This window comes from Dipodomys merriami, unplaced genomic scaffold, assembly GCF_024711535.1.
Source record: "Dipodomys merriami isolate MVZ:Mamm:240054 unplaced genomic scaffold, mDipMer1.0.p SCAF_12, whole genome shotgun sequence".
NCBI lineage: Eukaryota > Metazoa > Chordata > Mammalia > Rodentia > Heteromyidae > Dipodomys > Dipodomys merriami.
Window position 1 is genome coordinate 4,310,001 of NW_027202493.1, and position 18,141 is coordinate 4,328,141.

Sequence of the window (18,141 nt, forward strand, 5' to 3'; positions counted from 1 at the left end):
ACGAGCCTTGAGCTGAAGAGCTGAGGGACAGTGCCCAGGCCCAGAGTTCAAGTCCCACAACCGATAAAAAAAAAAGGTGAACTAATATTCAGTACTCATACTCACTAGACACTATGCTGAAAATGAGTTATACAACTTGTAGCAGAGGGGAATCAGAAGGGAAAAAAACTGGGAGAAAACAAGGGGAGAGGTGCCACTGTTCAAAAAGAAATATTCTCATTATCTGATTTATGTAACTGTAACCCTCTCTCCATCACATTTACAATAAATTTTTAAAAATTCTTTAGTAAGCCATCAAACTTCATTTTTTGTTCTCCTGCTAACATCTCCTGTCAACATGTAGCCCAGCTTCCCTGCCTCATATTTCTCTTCTCAAATCAACAGATTCCCTTAAGGAGAAAGTAATTTTTATTTTATAATCTGTATCTTAAGCTTTCAATATCTTATTGTTTTGTGGACCTAAATCTTTTTTTTGTATGATTCCAAGGTTTTTAACTCAGACCTTGTGTTTGCTAGGCAGGCCCTCTACCACTTGAGTCATGCCCTACCCTTTTAAATTTTTTACTGTTTTTTTTTCATCTTTCAAATAGGGTCCCATTTTTAGCCCATGCTAGCCTGGACCTCAGTCCTTCTATTTAGGCTGTATAGCTAAGATGATAGTCCTTTCTACCTTTATCAGCTAATATTAAAAAAAAAAGTTTGGTAAACATTTTTCCTGGATTGTCTCAAACCTCTATCCTTCATACCACAGCCTCCAAAGTGTCTAGGATTACAAATTTGAGACCGCATGCCCATCTTTTTATTTGTGTTAACCATTGCTAATGGATATTTGTTTCCTTATGAACTGGGAGCTTTTGTATGACTGATTCTGATCTGCTGGCACTGTGAGTTATCTGCTGAAGTGACATCTCCAGAGATATACACTATTTGCTTTATTTCAATGTCCTCAGTTCTAATCAACCTGGGACAAATGCAGTTTCATGGATTTGAATCCCAACCACAAGCCTGAATTTGCATGTTTACTCACAAATTTTCAATGTAAAATTATTTTTCTTTATTTTTTCTCTTTCATACATTTGTGGAAAACTAAGCAGGAAATCAATGGTATTGTTTTATCCTTTGGATGTCAAGAAGCATAATATTGGTTTTTGTAGACTACTCATCTAATTAAGCTGAAGTAGTCAAATAGCAATCTGATGAAGGATCTGAGGTGTGGGGATGGGATCTACCCTTTCTTGGAGGTTGTAGTCTTTTTGACAAAGGAAAAATAGTCCCCAAACTTCGGCAAATTACAATGGCTCACCTTTAAAATTAATTAGAAGCCAGGCATCAGGAGGTTGAGATCTGAGGATCACAGAAACCAGCCCAGTCCGGAAAGTCTGGGAGATTCTTATCTCCATTAAACTATGAAAATGCCCAAGGGGGGACTCAAATGGTATAGCACTAGCCTGGAGCAAAAAAGCTCAGGAACAGTGCCCAGGCCCTCTGTTCAAACCCAGGACAGGCATACACACAAAGTAATTAGAATGTTTGTCTATATACAAGATAAATAAGTTAGCAGAAACTAATTCACCATTTTCAGAAAATACAAAATAAAATTGAAAGTGAAGAATACAATTGATTAAAAATTGTCATTGTGTTCGTGAACTCAAACTACAGGTAAAGAATAGTACATGAAAAAGGACATACCAGGTTTTTTTCCACAACAATATTTATTTGAAGTGATCGAGGGTATAACTTGGAAGGTCTGTTTACCTGAAAAATATGTAAGAGGAATCTTGAAAAATTTATAAAAATTTATTTCTTATTGACATTATATAAACTGACATAAATTAAAGATAGGTTCCTGACTCTGTAACTAGGCTGTCTCAAATAAAAAGAATATTTAGGTGCTTTTCAAAGGATCCCACTTAAGAAGTGCTGGGATTAGTGATTAGTGAACGGCTTCTAGTTACACTATCCAAGTCATAGAAAAAACAGGAAGTTGTTTTTATAATAATTGAAATTTTACTTCAAAAGCATTGCTTTCTTACCCTTCTGATCATTTGTTTAATTTCTATGGTAGGAATTTGTGCTACCAATAGTTTAAAAATTATTTTTAGCAAATAATGCAGATATATGGTACTCATAAACTGACACATTGAATTGAAACTCCTTTGTACAACTACTTGAAGAAGACATTACTAAAGTCTATAATTAATAACAGCTGAGTCATAAATAACAGTAGTTCACTAAAGCCAGTTTTGTGTGTTTGTAAAGAGTCACCACTTTCTTTAATCCAGATCTCATGTGACCAATACAATTAACCACTGTAGAACTCTCCTGAAACAAAGACTTAAGATTTTCATTTAAATTATCTAACAATTGAGAAAAAAAAGAAAGAATTTTTGCATTAATCAGCTGACATGTGAACATCAATGTTTAATGTTTTGGTTTGTTACAGTCATATATCTACAGCTGTTTACAAGATTAATTCCTTGTTCGGGTTTGTTTCTGGATTTTTTGTTGTTATTGTTGTTCATGGGGCTTGAACTTAAGGCCTAAGCACTTTCCCTGAGTTTTTTGCTCAAGGCTAGCACTCCACCACTTTCAGCCACCGCTCCACTTCTGGAGTTAATTGGAGATAAGAGTTTCACAGGGGCTTGGAAGGTGGCTCAGTGGTAGAGTGCTTGCCTTGCAAGTATGAGGCCCTGGGTTTGATTCCTTAGCAACACATAAACAGAAAAAGGGGAAGTGGTGCTGTTCCTCAAGTGGCAGTGTTAGCCTTGAAGAACTAAAGGACAGTGCCCAGGCCCAGAGTTCAGGCCCAAAGTCCAACAGAAAAAAATATCTGTTTAGCAAGGCGCTGGTGGCTCACCCCTGTAATCCTAGCTACTCAGAAGGCTGGGATCTGAGGATCACATTTCAAAGCCATCCCAGGCAGGAAAGTTCATGAGACTCCAATAAACCACCAGAAAACCGGAAGTGGCACAGTGGTTCAAGTGGTAGAGCACTAACTTTGAACTGAAGAGCTCAGGAAAAGTGCCCAGGCCCAGAGTTCAAGCCCCATGACCAACCAGAAAAAAAAAAAAGTTTTCTGCCCTGGCTGGCTTCAAACCTCCATCATCCTCTTGAGTAGCTAAGATCACAGGCATCTACCAGTGTTGGGCTTAAGTCCTTGTTTTGCACAACTTATCTCAATCTTCATTCAGTCGATCACAGACAGTTGCAGACTATGTACGTGGACTGCCCAGAAACCAAAGGAGAGCTGTGAGTATTCACAAAACATCCTTACTCCTTCTCACGGAGCAGAGGTGGGAAGGTAGTCCCTTCTCCACCACCGGAGAAAAACTCCATCTTTGATACTGACACAGACCCAGCTAGAGCAGCTAGTGAAACTCAGGCCTGGGAAGAAGACAATAGGAACCACTCAATGGGCCAAAAGGATCTGACCTGCAACAGGGCTCTGCTCCACCCCAGGGGAGAGTTGCCCCTCTCAAGCAGAGGACTCTCCTTAGTGGGTAAACAGAGCCAGAGACTACCTTATCTGGTTGCTGCACAGGAAGCAATTGGAAACGTTTTACACATAAATCCTGAGATTGGCTCCAGGCTGGGCTGATTGGGTCTCTCAGGAGCTAACCCATCAGGGTAAAGCTACTGATTGCTGACAGGCCACAGCCTTACCTACAACTTAGCCCCATCACAGCAACTCCAAATTAGAGGAAACAGCCACCTCGCTCTTTTGTAATACTCAAAGTATATTGCCCTCCCACTGAACTAGCTTGGAAGAAGGGACATAAACTCCTGAGTAAGGCAGAGCTTCCTTCAGCCTGCTCAAACAAACTGATTGAAGAAACCAACCAAGCCACAGGACAACCAAACTACAGGCCTGTAATTGATGCTTGCTTTAAAATAGTGTTCTAGCTCAGAATTGCTTTGGCTATCATACCCAATGGGCAGAACAAGCAGAAACACAAGAAAAATGACAAGTCCAGGTATTTCAACTCCTGCTCAGCACAATCAGGCAACACAGCAGTCAATGAATAACCCAGAGGAGAGCTCCCAAAATGCTCTACATTTAATAGAGCATACTAGTGGTAAACATAATGAAATGCATGAGCCTGATGAGGCTAACCAAAGATTAAAACAGAAATATCGCAAGCGTGATGAGGTTAAACAAAGATTAAGATAAGAATATGGTGAGCGTGATGAAGCTAACAGAAATATCATGAGAGTGATAAGGCTAATCTAAGATTAATAGAGGAATTGTTTGAGGCGGATGAGAATAGACAAAGATTAATGGAGGCATTCATGGAATCCACAGACAGCTAGAGGAATCCAGGGAGTCCACAAAGGGAATGCTGACTGAAGCCCAACAGAAGGAAAGGGAGTCCCATGAAACCATAACTAATCAACTAAGGGATTTGAAAATAAACACTGAACACCAAATTAAGGAAGTAAAGAAGTCCATACAGGATCTAAAACAAAGATCCAACAAAGAATTTGAAGCCATCAAACCTGACCAATTAGAAGTAAAAGAAATAAAAAAACAAAGTAGAAAGTCTTGACAGTAGGTTAGACCATGCAGAAGATTGAATCTCTGGGATTGACGACAGCCTAAATATTATACAGAAAGAACAGAAAACTATTCAAGACAAATCCAAGAAATATGATAGATCTATTCAATATCTAGAAGATACCATCAGAAGGCCTAATATGAGGATAATGGGTGTAGAGGAACACCTAGAGACAGAAGTTAATGGTCTAGGAAATTTATTTAACAGGCTCCTAGCAGAGAACTGCCCAAACATGCAAAAGGATAGGCCTATTCAAATACAAGAGGACTTTAGAACCCCAACTAGACCAGACCAGAACAGGACATCCACTGTCACATTGCAATACATACAGAATCAATCCAGACTAAGGAAAGGATCCTTAAAGCTGTCAAGGAGAAAACATCAATCACCACTCAGAATAACTTCATATTTCTCAGCAGAGACAATTAAAGCAAGAAGAGCCTGGAATAATGTATGCCACATCCCTAAGATTAAAAAAAAAACTATCAATCAAGAATACTGTACCCAGCAAAACTCTCCTTCATGGAGAGTCTAATTTTACCTTCATGGAAGGTCAAATAAAAACCTTCCACAGCAAAGAAAAATTGAAACAATATATCGCCATCAAACCATCCTTACAAAAGACACTTAAAGATGTTCTACACATAGAAAACCAAAAAGAGCAAATAAACACCAAGAAACAGGGCCCAAACAGAGAATCCAAGAAGCATGGGAAGAACTCTAGTTGGCACAGCCCCCAAGAAGGTGGATAACATGCCAAGAACTACAAAATACCTATCACTCCTAAATCTCAATATTAATGGACTTAACTCTCCAATGAAGCTATATAAACTATCTAGTTGGATCAAAAAGCAATATCCTTCTATCTTCTGCCTACAAGAGACACACCTTGACCACAAAACAAACATTCTGAAAGTGAAAGGCTGGAACAAAATCTACCAAGCAAATGGCCCCAATTAACAGGTAGGAGTTGTAATCCTAATAACGGATAAAATAGACTTCAAATAAAAATTAGCGAGAAGAGATAAAGAAGGTCATTACATACTAATTAAGGGATATCTCCTTCAGGAAGATATTAGAATTCTAAATATCTATTCACTAAATAGAAGAGCACCCAAATTTATCCAAGAAACAATACTTTCCCTAAAATCACACATAGATCCAAAAATATTAATTGCCAGGGACTTTAACACACCACTATCCCCACTGGATAGGTCAGCCCAGCAAAAACTCGAGAAACCTCAGACCTAAACAATTGCATGGACCAACTACAATTAAGAGACATCTACCAAATATTTCACCCAGTATCATCAGAATACATGTTCTCAGCACCACATGGAACATTCTTCAAAATAGACCACAGTTTAGGTCACAAAGCAAATTTGTCCAAATTTGGAATCATTTAAATCATGCCCTATATTATCTCAGACCACAAGGGAATAAAATTAGAACTCAACACCAAGAGCCACCAAAGAAAATCCTGTAACACATGCAGGCTGAACCACCAGTGGGTCAAAGAAGAGATTAAATTCAAATGTTCATGATATTTAACAAAATGAACACATAAATCACCAGCTCCTCTGGGACACAGCAAAGGCAGTACTCAGAGGCAAGTTTATACCTCTGAGTTCCTATGTCAACAAATTGGAGAGATCTGAAACCAACAATTTAACAAGGCACCTGAAGCTCCTTGAAAATGAGCAACAAGCTAAACCCCAGTCCAGTAGATGGAAAGAAATAATTAAAATTCAATCAGAATTAAATTATTAGAATCCAGAAAAACCATAGAAAGAATCAACAAATCAGAGTTGATTCTTCAAAAAAATGAACAAAATTGACATTTTCTTAATAAACACCCAGAAACACAACAAATCAAAGAAAGGTTGGACAAATGGGATTGCATGAAACTGCAGAGCTTCTGCATGGCAAAGGACATAGCAAGCAAGATGAATAGAAAGCCCATGGATTGGGAGAAGATCTCCACTAGCCAGACAATGGACAAGGGTATCATATCGAAAATATCCGTAGAACTCAAAATTTTACATTCCCCCAACAACAAATCCTCAAAGAAACAACTGCCCAATAAATAAGTGGGCTAAAGACTTAAAGAGAAACTTCTCTGAAGAGGAAATAAGAATGACTAATAAACACATGAAGAAATGCTCAACTTCTCTAGCCATAAAAGAAATGCAAATCAAAACATCATTGAAATTCTACCTCACCCCAGTTAGAATGGCTATAATCAAGAAATCTAATAACAACAGATGCTGGAGTGTATGTGGCCAAAAGAGAACCCTACTGCTTTGTTGGTGGGAATGTAAACTTGTTCAACCACTTTGGAAAGCAGTATGGAGGTTCCTCAAAAGACTCCACATAAGCCGGGCGCTGGTGGCTCACGCCTGTAATCCTAGCTACTCAGGAGGCTGAGATCTGAGGATCTCAGTTCAAAGCCAGCCCGGACAGGAGAGACCGTGAGACTCCTATCTCCAATAAACCACCAGAAAACCGGAAGTGGCGCTGTAGCTCAAGTGGTAGAGCGCTCGCCTTGAGCTGAAGAGCTGAGGGACAGCGCCCAAGCCCAGAGTTCAAGCCCCACGGCCGACCAAAAAAAAAAAAAAAAAAAAAAAAGATTCCACATAGAGCTCCCCTATGACCCAGCAAAGCCACTTTTAGACATTTGCCCAAACAATCACAAACAAGTCCATACTAAAATTACCAGCACAACTATGTTTATCACAGCATTATTCACCATAGCTAAACTATGGAACCAACCCAGATGTCCCTCAGTAGATGCATGGATCAAGAAAATGTGAGAATATATATATATATATATAATGAATTCTAGCCTCCATCAAAAAGAATGACACCACCTCATTTGTTAGGAAATGGAAAGACTAGGAACATAGGTCCCATAGTTTCCCTTATCTGCAATAACTAGTATATGTCTAGGACAAGCAAAAGTGGTCAAAAGCTATTTACATATGACCATATAACCTGATGCTAAGTGAAATGACAGGGACACAAGAGGTTTTATCTTTGTTGCTATTCTTTTTAATGTACTTATAATGTAATATGTGATTTTTTTGTTTTTTTTTTTTTATGTTCTTCCCCCATGGTACAATGCCTGTTGTCAATGTATTTCATTCCGGTGCCCTGCATCTTGTATATACATTTTTCTAATTTGGGGAGGGGAAGGGAAATCACAAAATGCATAAGTAAGGAAACAGGTTGACCCATTGTAACAATGAGATGTACAAGACACTGTGTTGAAAATGAACTTTACAACTTTTAGGGTGTGGGGCAAGAGAGGGGAGGAGTTGGGGAGGTGGGAAGGAAAGGGATGGTAGGGGAAAAATAAAGGAGGGTATAACAATAAAAAAACTTTAATCAGATGTCAAAAAAACTTATATCAAGTGAAAAGCACAGAAATGAACAGAGATACACTTTCTAGTTCCTGAAGTTATGCAAGTTACCCATCAAATTTGGCTTGCAACATCAGTTTTCGTTCCATAAAATAAGTTAAAAGGGTTATCACTTACTTCTATGGTCCTTCTGGCCTGATAGTGCACAGCATTAAACCAGTCATAAGTGTCACCTCCTAAGGCAGGAATATTTGTTGTATTACCATTGCTCTCTTGATAAACCATGTGAACAAAGCCTGAGGCAGCCTCCATTGGCTTAATTCCATATGAGATGTTTTTAAATTGTATTGTGCCCCTGAATATTAAAATAATCAAATAAAGTTGGTAATGACACTACCAAAACTATGATGCTTATGAGAAATTTTGACCAAAATTGCTTTTATTTTAAATTAAAAGCCATCTTTGTTTTGCCACTTTATCTCTTAGTTCTTTGAGGTCTTATACTGGAAATAGACTACCCAATTACAGGACACATATTCCATTCAATTACAAATATTTGTAATAAGTTAATAATCACAAAAATAATAATCTTAAGGAAATAGTAAGGTAATATTAAAAATATAAAACATATTAATTTTATCATTAATATTAATATTTTCTTGATGTATCAAAATGTTTAGATTATTAACTAAATAAATGTTGGTACTGTTTATTAATGTTTATTATTAACATTAATATTACTATTGGTTAAATTATAAATATTAAGATGATAATCTTTTTTTTAAGTATGTTATTGGCATGGGTTTCATTTGTTAAACAAGGTAAAATTTCTTTTTAGTGTGTTGGCCTTCTGTTCCAGCCTGCAGAGTCTGGAGATATTTAGTAACTTCCCTATAGGCTTCTTCCTTGGTCTCAGTTCTCTTATCTTTTATATACCCCACTCTTATTCTGATATCTAAATACTCTAGATTATTTGTTGTGTGACTGAACAACAAATATGATCAAATGCAGAGGCAGGCAAAGTTTCTATAAGCTTCAGATATCATGCAACTGTCATTTATTCTAGGAAATTGAGAAGCAGGCTGAAACCGAAATTTGGGGGAAAGTCCAGAAGAAAGGAGAGCCCAGTAGCACTTCCTGCACCAGCCATGACTCAGAGCCTTCAGCAGAATATCCCACCACTATTAGCCAGTGGCATGGGAGCCTGACCAGCCAGGCTCAGGGGAAGCCACCACCTGGTATTAGTCATTGATTTTGTCCTTGACCAATGGAAATGTAAAGGTGATTACAGAATTAGAAGAGGCACATGGAAAATTCATGCATAGGATCAGCTGGATATAACACCTTCAGGTTAAACATTTTTAAATAGCATACAACCTGAGTCCTGAACAAACGTTGAGTGTCACAAGAGAATCTGGAAAACCTGCAATATATCCATTATAATTGCAATTCATCTAAAAAATGCACAAAGAAAAACAAAGGGATGACTCATTTTGTTAAATATATACTCCAAGATATAACATTGACATTTATTACTATACCTACTACAATATTTAAGAGGATAGATTATTCCATTTCAGCAACTATATCAAATAGAATTCTTATCATCATAGACATTTATAGATTTTCTTTTCCAAGAAAATCCCAAATAAGAAATCTGTAAGAAAAAACACTAAAGCTTACCTGACTTAACAATGTCTGGAAATGTTTGTTGCCCTCTTGGTCATAATAATAAACAAGAGCACTTGGGGACAAAAATGATCTAGACAAAAAAATATAAAAATATGCTCAAATGAAACTGTAAAGTAGAAAATTAATTCTTCATATGCAAAATCTAGGTTTTGAAGGACTTAAAACCTAGAATTAGCCTATTGCCCAAATATCTCTCTATCTCTTTAAACTGAGTTATTGAGAATGACATTTTAATTAGAGAGACATAATACTAAAACACTGGTTAATGAACAATTCAAATCACTGGACAGATCAGGGAGATATAGTACGAGTCCCAATTTCCAGTCTTAAACTTGCAAATATTTAATTTTTAACACTCATGGATTTCAGATGCTGTACATCTCAAAATTAAAATGTAAGATTAACAGCAAATTTAGAAATATTTGATCTAGGAGGAGGCTACAATGCTTGATAAGAAATGTGCTCATTATCTTGCCCATGTAATTGTAACCCCTCTGTACAGTATTTTCACAATAAAAAATAAAATAAAATAAAATAAACATCCTACACTGAAAAAAAAGAAATATTTGATCTAACAAAAAAAATCATATGTTTCAGGCTCTTCTTAATAGCAATGGTCAGACTTTTCTTTCATTTCTCTTGATAACTATTCAAAAAGTTGGATACAGTGTCTCACACCTGTAATCCTAACAATCTGGGAAGTGGAGGCTGGGAGAATTGTCATTTGAGTCCAGACTGGGTAAAAAGTTTGTGAAACCACATCTCAACCAACAGCTGAATGGGGTGGTAGGTGTCTGTCTTTCCAGCTAGAGTGGAAAGCTTAAACAGAAGGATTACTATTTAGAATTGCCCTGCCAGCGGGAAGGGGAGGGGCAGGACTCCATCTCAAGAATTACCAGAGCAAAAAAGAGTGGGAGAGACATAATTCAGCATCAGAGCACCTATCTAGCAAGCACAAAATCCTGAGTTCCAATCCCAATGCTAGAAAAGAGCAAATGTTGACACCACTGCTGAAACCATCCCACATAACTTCCATGTCATCTCACTTCTCCATCCTTTGTGCCCACCTTACATTTCCAGAGGCTAACTAACCTCTTTCATCTAGGGGAACCCCTTATACGTGTGCTGCAGATCCCATATTGTGCCATAGAAGATACAAACTCTCTCCTACCATTTAAAACTTTTCCTCTTTAAAAGCCTTTTTGTTAACCCTAGTGCTATTTAGAAATGTTATTTTCAAGCCATGGCTTGAAATAACCCTTTGCTATGACCAATGTTTCTTTTTCAATTTTCAATAGATTTAATCCAAGCAGTAGTGTCACACATATTCTCTACTTTTCCGATTCCATTCACTTTGGCAAATGTCCTATCCATAACCACTAGCTTTTCAATTGTTTTTTTTTGGGGGGGGGGTCCGGTCGTGGGGCCTGAACTCTGGGCCTGGGCGCTGTCCCTCAGCTCTTCAGCTCAAGGCTAGCGCTCTACCACTTGAGCCACAGTGCCACTTCTGGCTTTTTTTCTTTTTTGCTTATGTGGTGCTGAGGAATCGAACCCAGGGCCTCATGCATGCAAGGCAAGCGCTCTACCACTGAGCCACCTTCCCAGCCCGCATTTCAAATTTTTAAAAATCATTACTGTATTGGACTTCTGGTGTCTACTTGAAAACTTATGACCACTAAGTTTAACCATTTAACTTATAAATTCCATAAATGTGCACCATGGTGTATACATTTTACTCTTCTGCTTCTCTTCCTACTCCCAGATCTTACCTGATCTTCCATGTTGACTACATTTTTTTTTCTATTTGTCCTGGAAATATTTTTTATTTTATTGTATTGCATTGTATTGTACAGAGACGTTACAGTTACATAAGTTAGGTAATACTGAGTACATTTCTTTTTGAACAGTGTTTCCCCCTCCCTCATTTTCTCCCACTTTCCCTCCCCCCACCTCCCTCACCCCAAGTTGTAAAGTTCATTTCCAACATAGTGTCTAGTGTCTGTTGCATTGATTCACCCTTAATCCCACCATTTCTCTGATTCCCCTTCCCTTCCCTAAGTCAGGTAAACTTATATACAAGACAAAGGGTTCCAAAATCAGAAACAGTGACCACAGGGAATAAACAAGAGTAGAAAACAAAACTAAATACGAAAGAAATAACTGCAAACAGTACACTAAAAAAGAAAAAACAACCACAAAAATTCTCTCTTGTTTCCATATCATGGAGATCATTTCAATTAGCATCATTCTATGTGTTCATATGTACATAGTTATTAGGCTATTGTGAACCTCTGCTAGGACTATCCTATGCATATACTAATTATCACAAATGAGGGAAACCATGGAGCCTATGTTTCTTTGGGTCTGAATGTGGTGTAGTAGTATAGTGTTTGCCTAGAAATGTTTTTATCCAAGCTTTAGACATTAGCAACTAATCTGTTTATTAAAATATATATATGCTGCCACTATTCACCACAGTTGAGATATGGAATAGAAGAATAGTAGATGAATATATATGAAGGAATTCAATGCTTCCATCAGAAAGCATTAATGATATCTCCCCATTTGTAAGGAAATGAAAAGACTTGGAAAAAAGCCAGACCCAAAAGAAACACAGGTCCCATGGTGCCCTCATTTGTAATAATTAGTATATGTCTAGCATAATCCTAGCAGATGAGCAGAATAACTTAATAGCTATGTGCATATGACCATATATGATGATATTAAGCAAAACGAAACCCAAGACATGGGCATGAGGTTTTTCTTTGTTGTTGTTGTTGTTAATGTACTATGTGACTTTTTTGTTTCTTTTGTATGTTCTTCCCCTATAGTATATCTACCATTGTCATTGTATTTGATTTTGGTACCCTGGTTTGTATATACATTTATGTGAATTAGGAAAGGGAAGGATAACAACAGAATGGTAAGACAACAGACAAGGGGGGAACCAATGCAACAGCGATATATACAAAAAAGTATGTTGGAAATGATCTGTACAACTTGGGGGTGGGGGTAAGTGGGGAGGGAAGTAGGAGAAAAATAAGGGAAGAGGTAACAAATTTCACAAGAAATGTACTTATTACCTTACTTACGTAATTGTAAGCCCTCTGTACATCATCTTGACAATAAAAAAATAATTTACAAAAATTGAATGCTGCTATTTAATAATAATATTTATTATATTGCTTACTGTTGTATTTTCCTACTGAAGCCTATATTCCTATTTCCAGTGGAAAAATACACTTGAACATAAAGACTACAATTCAAACTTACCCCTTCTGCACATATAGATCACCCTTGTTCAAATCACTCCTTTGATTATAAAATAAGTTGTCCAGCAAGTAAATTAACTGCAGTCTTTGATGTTTCGCAGGCAGCCTACCAAATCTGTCTTAGGTCTACTAAAGTTTTCTTTCCAGTTATAACTGATAGGTGCCATAACCACCCACCAAAACTTTCAGTCATGTAACTAAATCAACCTCCTCTACTTCTTACCCCTGAAATACAACCTACCACACTCAACTATGTAAATACAAAATCCTTGCAATGTCAGTAAATATCTGTCACTTGTCGGTTTTCTAAATACTTTCACCTCTACCTTTCAGAAAAATATATCATTTCATAATTTGCATTACCATTTGTACACACAAAAAGCCCTTTTGCATCTTTTTGTTTTGCAAATCATTTTTTGCTATAAATTATCATCCTGACCTACCCCTCTTCTTTACAAAGCTACTGGTTATCTTCTCTTGGCACACAGGTCATCTTATACCTCTTTCAAAAACCCTTCTCTGACTTCAGATTTCATAAGAACACTTTGTTCTTATTAGTATTACTTTAATGCATTTATGACTGTCTTTGTTCTTATTGCTAGTACAATATCATATTATAAAATGCTGTCTCGGTTAATATACCTGAATGTATCTTCCTGTAATATATATTCCTTAACTTTTTTCATTGCCTAGGATTTTAACTAATACTCAATATACAACAGCTATCAATATGCTTGAATTAAAATGAGTCTAATTATAACTATGTTTTTAAACTTAAGAGATTAAAGAATTAAAATTTGAAGGGACAAAATATAATTACTTACTGCTTTTTGAGATGGATAAAATATGGTTTCCCTGCTATTGTAATAAGATAAGCAAGCTGTAACCAGAATAGCCAAGAAATGTGTTTTAATTTATGCTTTAAAAAGTTGACCAGATTAATAACAACATATTACCATTATATTGGCTTCCCTTCCCATGTAAATATTTGAAGCTTTAGGATTTGAAACATAGAAGCAGGTAGAAAGACTCCACACCTGCACTACATGACTGGTCCCACTTCTGAAGGACATTTGCCTGTCATTTTCTGGGGTTCAGAGATACCTTTCCAGATCCCTGTGCGGATCCCAAATAGCCTGTCTCTCTCCCTTGCCCCATCCTAATTCTGTTCTTGGGGGAAACCCACGATTTTTGCCACTCCCTTAAAGTTTGTGCTTGAAGGTCTTCTTTCAGAGTCTTTCATTCTTACTGGAACCAGTCTGTTCTATATTGGTTGACACATATTTAAAAGCTGGATGCTGGCCAGGCACTAGTAGTTCACACCTGTAATCTTAGCTACTCTTGAGTCTGAGATCTGAGGATTGGGATTCAAAGCCAGCCTGGGCAGACAAATCAGAAAGACTCTTAGCTCCAATCAACAGGCAAAACCTGTAAGTAGAGATGTGGCTCAAGTAGTAGAATGTCAATTTTGAGTAAAAAAGCTGAGTAAGAGCCCTCATAATGGCACACACACACACACACACACACACACACACACACACACACACACACACACACACACACACACACAGGCTGTGTGCTGAGCTTGCTCTGAGCTGCCAGGGCTGACTACGCCCTGTATTCAACAGCTTTGATGCTAGAAGCAATCTATCAGAATCTAAACTATAAAGAGAAAACATTCCCCAATTACATTGTTGTCTGGATTATGTTCTGGACGTCTTTTTGCAGCTGGTGATACAATCTTCTCAGGAACTGTGAGCTGTAGGTAGATTTTATGTGTATCTAAAAATAGAAATAAGTGATATTGTTTTGATACTTGAAATTTTCATTTTATATTTCTAGGCTTAATTATGCATTTCTCTTTGCATTAACAGCTATTTTTAAATAACCTATATATCTCTTCTTTTCTACTGAATTTATGATCCCCATATCTATGAATTTCTAACCTGTTATCAACACCTCGAGTCCTCAAGTTTCCTCTCATCTCTCTCTGCCTCACACACATAGAGCTGTGTATATGTATATACACATATACATGAGTATACACAGTTCTTAGATACGTATATCACACATCTCATTCACGTACACACATCTATATCACATTTACACATAAACATACATGTACATGTGCAATTCCACAGCACAATGAAGTTAAGACCAAGTACCAAACGTCAGCGAGGGTTAAAGGGCTTGGAAATAAGAAAACACAGGCCAGGAAAATGAAGACTGTTTTCTGGAAAGCACATACAAAGTGGGGTCTAATACCCTGCGGAGGGTAGTGGGCCATTTCCGGGGGAGCAGGTGAAAGACAGCATTTGTCTAGGCAGGATTTGGGCCAGAGCTGTTTCAGTGCTATTGCCACTTCCGGAATCATAGGACTTTAGTACATGAGGAGAAGCCTGGATTTCATTTTTGTCCATTTTACACATCAAGGGAACTCACCCAGATCTTCCTAACCGTCCTTTTTTGGCCAAAGAGAATAGGGGAGCATGGACCCTGGGCGGGAGGCGGAAGGGCAGGACCCGCCTTGGGATGCGAGGGTGCCCTCCCAGCCTGCACCCCGGGGCCGCTTCCCAGCCTGCACCCCGAGGCATTCCACCACCCAGACTCACCAGAGTCGGCCTGCAGCCCGCTGAGTGCAGTGAGCAGCACCAGCAGCGGGACCATGGCTCTGCTGTCCTAGAGCCGGCCTGGTGGCAACAGTTGGGGCGTTGGGGCGAGTAAGGCGCGTGCACAACCTCGCGGGGTGCAGGGCAGGAAGAAGAGAAGAAAAGGAGTTCTGGCACCCTGAAGGTTCCTTAATAGGCAGCTCTCAATTGGAGAGGGCAGGGCTTCGAGAGCATTTCCTTTCTATCTTCTGATTAGATCGTTCCTTTGCAATTAATTTCCAGCTACAATTAGGAAAATAAATATGAAAACAGTCAAGTCATTAGTAGCAATCACCGAGTCTGCACATTACACCCACACATCCACACACCCACCACCCATTTGAGCTAGGATCAGACAAAAATACAAGGTTACAAAAGCTGTGACTTTTGCAGTTTCATGGTTAGATGCATTGTTACAGGACAATAAAACAAGCTCTTCAAATACAAATTTTCAAAAACTTCTGCAGCATCCCAAGCTACCGTTGCTGGATTCTATTCCTGCCAATCCTGGTATCAGCTCTATAAAAAATAAAAATCCCCAGACTGCCGGGGGCCGGTGGCTCACACCTGTAATCCTAGCTACTCAGGAGGCTGAGAGCCGAGGATCGCGGTTCAAAGCCAGCCCGGGCAGGAAAGTCGTGAGACTCTTACATGCAATTAACCACAGAAAACCGGAAGTAGCGTTTTGGCTCAAGTGGTAGAGCACTAGCCTTGAGCTGAAGAGCTGAGGGACAGCGCCCAGGCCCAGAGTTCAAGCTCCACAACTGACAAAAACAACAACAACAACAAAAAATCCCTATATTATAGAATACCAATTGAGGAGTGTTGTCGATTTTTTTTTTTTTTTTTTTTTTTTTGCAGACACACAGGTTTTTCTCTTACTTTGGTCAAAGTATCTCTAATTATACCAGATTGGTTTGCATAGAAGCAACAGGCTTCTTCTAAGGCTTATATAAACCTCCTTTTTTTTTTTTTTTAAGAATAGTAAGTCTAAACCACGCCTGTTTTGGAGTACCAACTCTGCGAGGGAATCCATTTGTTTTGTTTTGTTTAGCTTGGATATAGAGCTTTTTTAAATTTTTCGGAGTCTGGTCCACTGCAGCACTTAGTTGGCAGAGGTTTTTGTCACCTACTAAGAAGGCTGTGGTGTTGACACCTGTTGATTTAGCGATTTTAAAGCCTACTAGTCAGGGAATTAATACAGCTACAGCTCTTTTTGGGCCTAATCAATTGTCCCATTGGGCCTAGATGTGTACAGCACACACCCCCATCATACAAATATACTTGAGGTATTACATGTACAATGATACAAAGTTTTTTTGTTTGACTGAGCACTTGTTTATGTATACACTGGGTTAAATCTTGGGTGAAGCAAACCAAGCAGTTTCTGGGCTTTTAAGAACTTTGTTATTTTTTATTGTATTTTTACAATGTCCTACATAAGGAGAAGTTTTAGTGGATATCTATTAGCTATAACACGTTATTTTTAGCCTTGTAAATTTTTTATAAGTTTTTTATTGTGAAAATACTGTACAGAGGGGTTATAATTACATGAGCAAGGTAATGAGTACATTTCTTATCAATCTTTGTTATCAAGCATTGTGCCTTGTAAATTTTTTTGTTGTGAAAATACCATACAGAGGGGTCTGCCTTGTAAAATTTTTAAGGTGAGTTTTTGTTTTCGATTGTATACTGAGGCATCTGTAGATTTTTGTAGATTTATTAACTGTATAGTAGCATTTGTAACAGCCACTCCTATGAAGTAAGGTGGCTTTGAGTCTAAACAGAACCAGCAGTCTCTAGTTAAGTTGGGACAGGTGGCATTTACAAGGGAGAAAGTGGCTTTTAACAGTTGCAGGAAAGGGTTAGTGAGGGTGTTAGGGAAGCCTGTTTTGGGGGGGGGTAACTGGGACAGTTTGGGGCTCATGGGTAGCATTATGGCTACTCCCTGGGGCTTGTTTATATCTAGGGGTTGGCTTTCAACCATGAGCCTCTGGTCTAGGGGTTGGCTCCCGAATGTGAGTTTTTAAGAACAGGTCTCAGTTAGGCCTGATATGGTTTAGAGGTAATTTATGTCTTATGTTTTGGATGGTAAATCATGTGCCAGGGTCTGGGTCATGGGTATATTATTTTAATTTCCAAGTTTTTTTTGGTCTCCCATACCATAGCAGTTGAGAAAGGGTCCCAAATTTTAAGAGTAATCCTAACTAGATTACAGTTACTTGTATGTAAGTTTGGCCAAAGTTGACATAAGTCAGTTGTGAAGGATGGGGCTTGGACATGTGAGGTTGGGGAGGACTTAACTAATAACATTACTGTGGCTGTATCAATTAGACACCAATCAAATACCTGAGGCTGATCTTGTCCAAAACAACCTATGGAATAAATTATAGTTATGAATATAACAGTCTTGGTGTTAGGGGATCCCCCCATGGTGGCTCAAGTCACCATCTCTTTGGAGGGCTTGATATGGCAGGCTCAGAACTGACAGCGTCGCTGGACTCGGGCTCGGTTGCCTTTTTGACTAGCAAATGATGAATCCAGGGTCTGAGTCCATCCACCTTGACTGCCATGGGAGTTGTCAAAATCACCACATGGGGGCCTTGCCAGT

General features: G+C 38.3%; 1 protein-coding gene across 2 annotated transcripts in view; it reads right to left on the reverse strand.

Moving 5' to 3' along the window:
- LOC138823153 (disintegrin and metalloproteinase domain-containing protein 5-like) overlaps positions 1-15,594 on the reverse strand; it is a 75,897-nt gene extending 60,303 nt beyond the window's left edge. For both annotated transcript variants that reach the window (XM_070016123.1, XM_070016122.1), the window contains exons 1-7: positions 15,495-15,594; positions 14,573-14,664; positions 13,707-13,762; positions 9,602-9,680; positions 9,296-9,372; positions 8,096-8,273; positions 1,690-1,755 (exon numbers count right to left, since the gene is read on the reverse strand). In XM_070016123.1, the coding sequence (XP_069872224.1) occupies positions 1,690-1,755; positions 8,096-8,273; positions 9,296-9,372; positions 9,602-9,680; positions 13,707-13,762; positions 14,573-14,664; positions 15,495-15,549 (603 nt within the window). In that variant the 5' untranslated portion in view covers positions 15,550-15,594. The remainder of the gene's footprint in view (positions 1-1,689; positions 1,756-8,095; positions 8,274-9,295; positions 9,373-9,601; positions 9,681-13,706; positions 13,763-14,572; positions 14,665-15,494) is intronic.
- Positions 15,595-18,141: the final 2,547 nt, after the last annotated feature.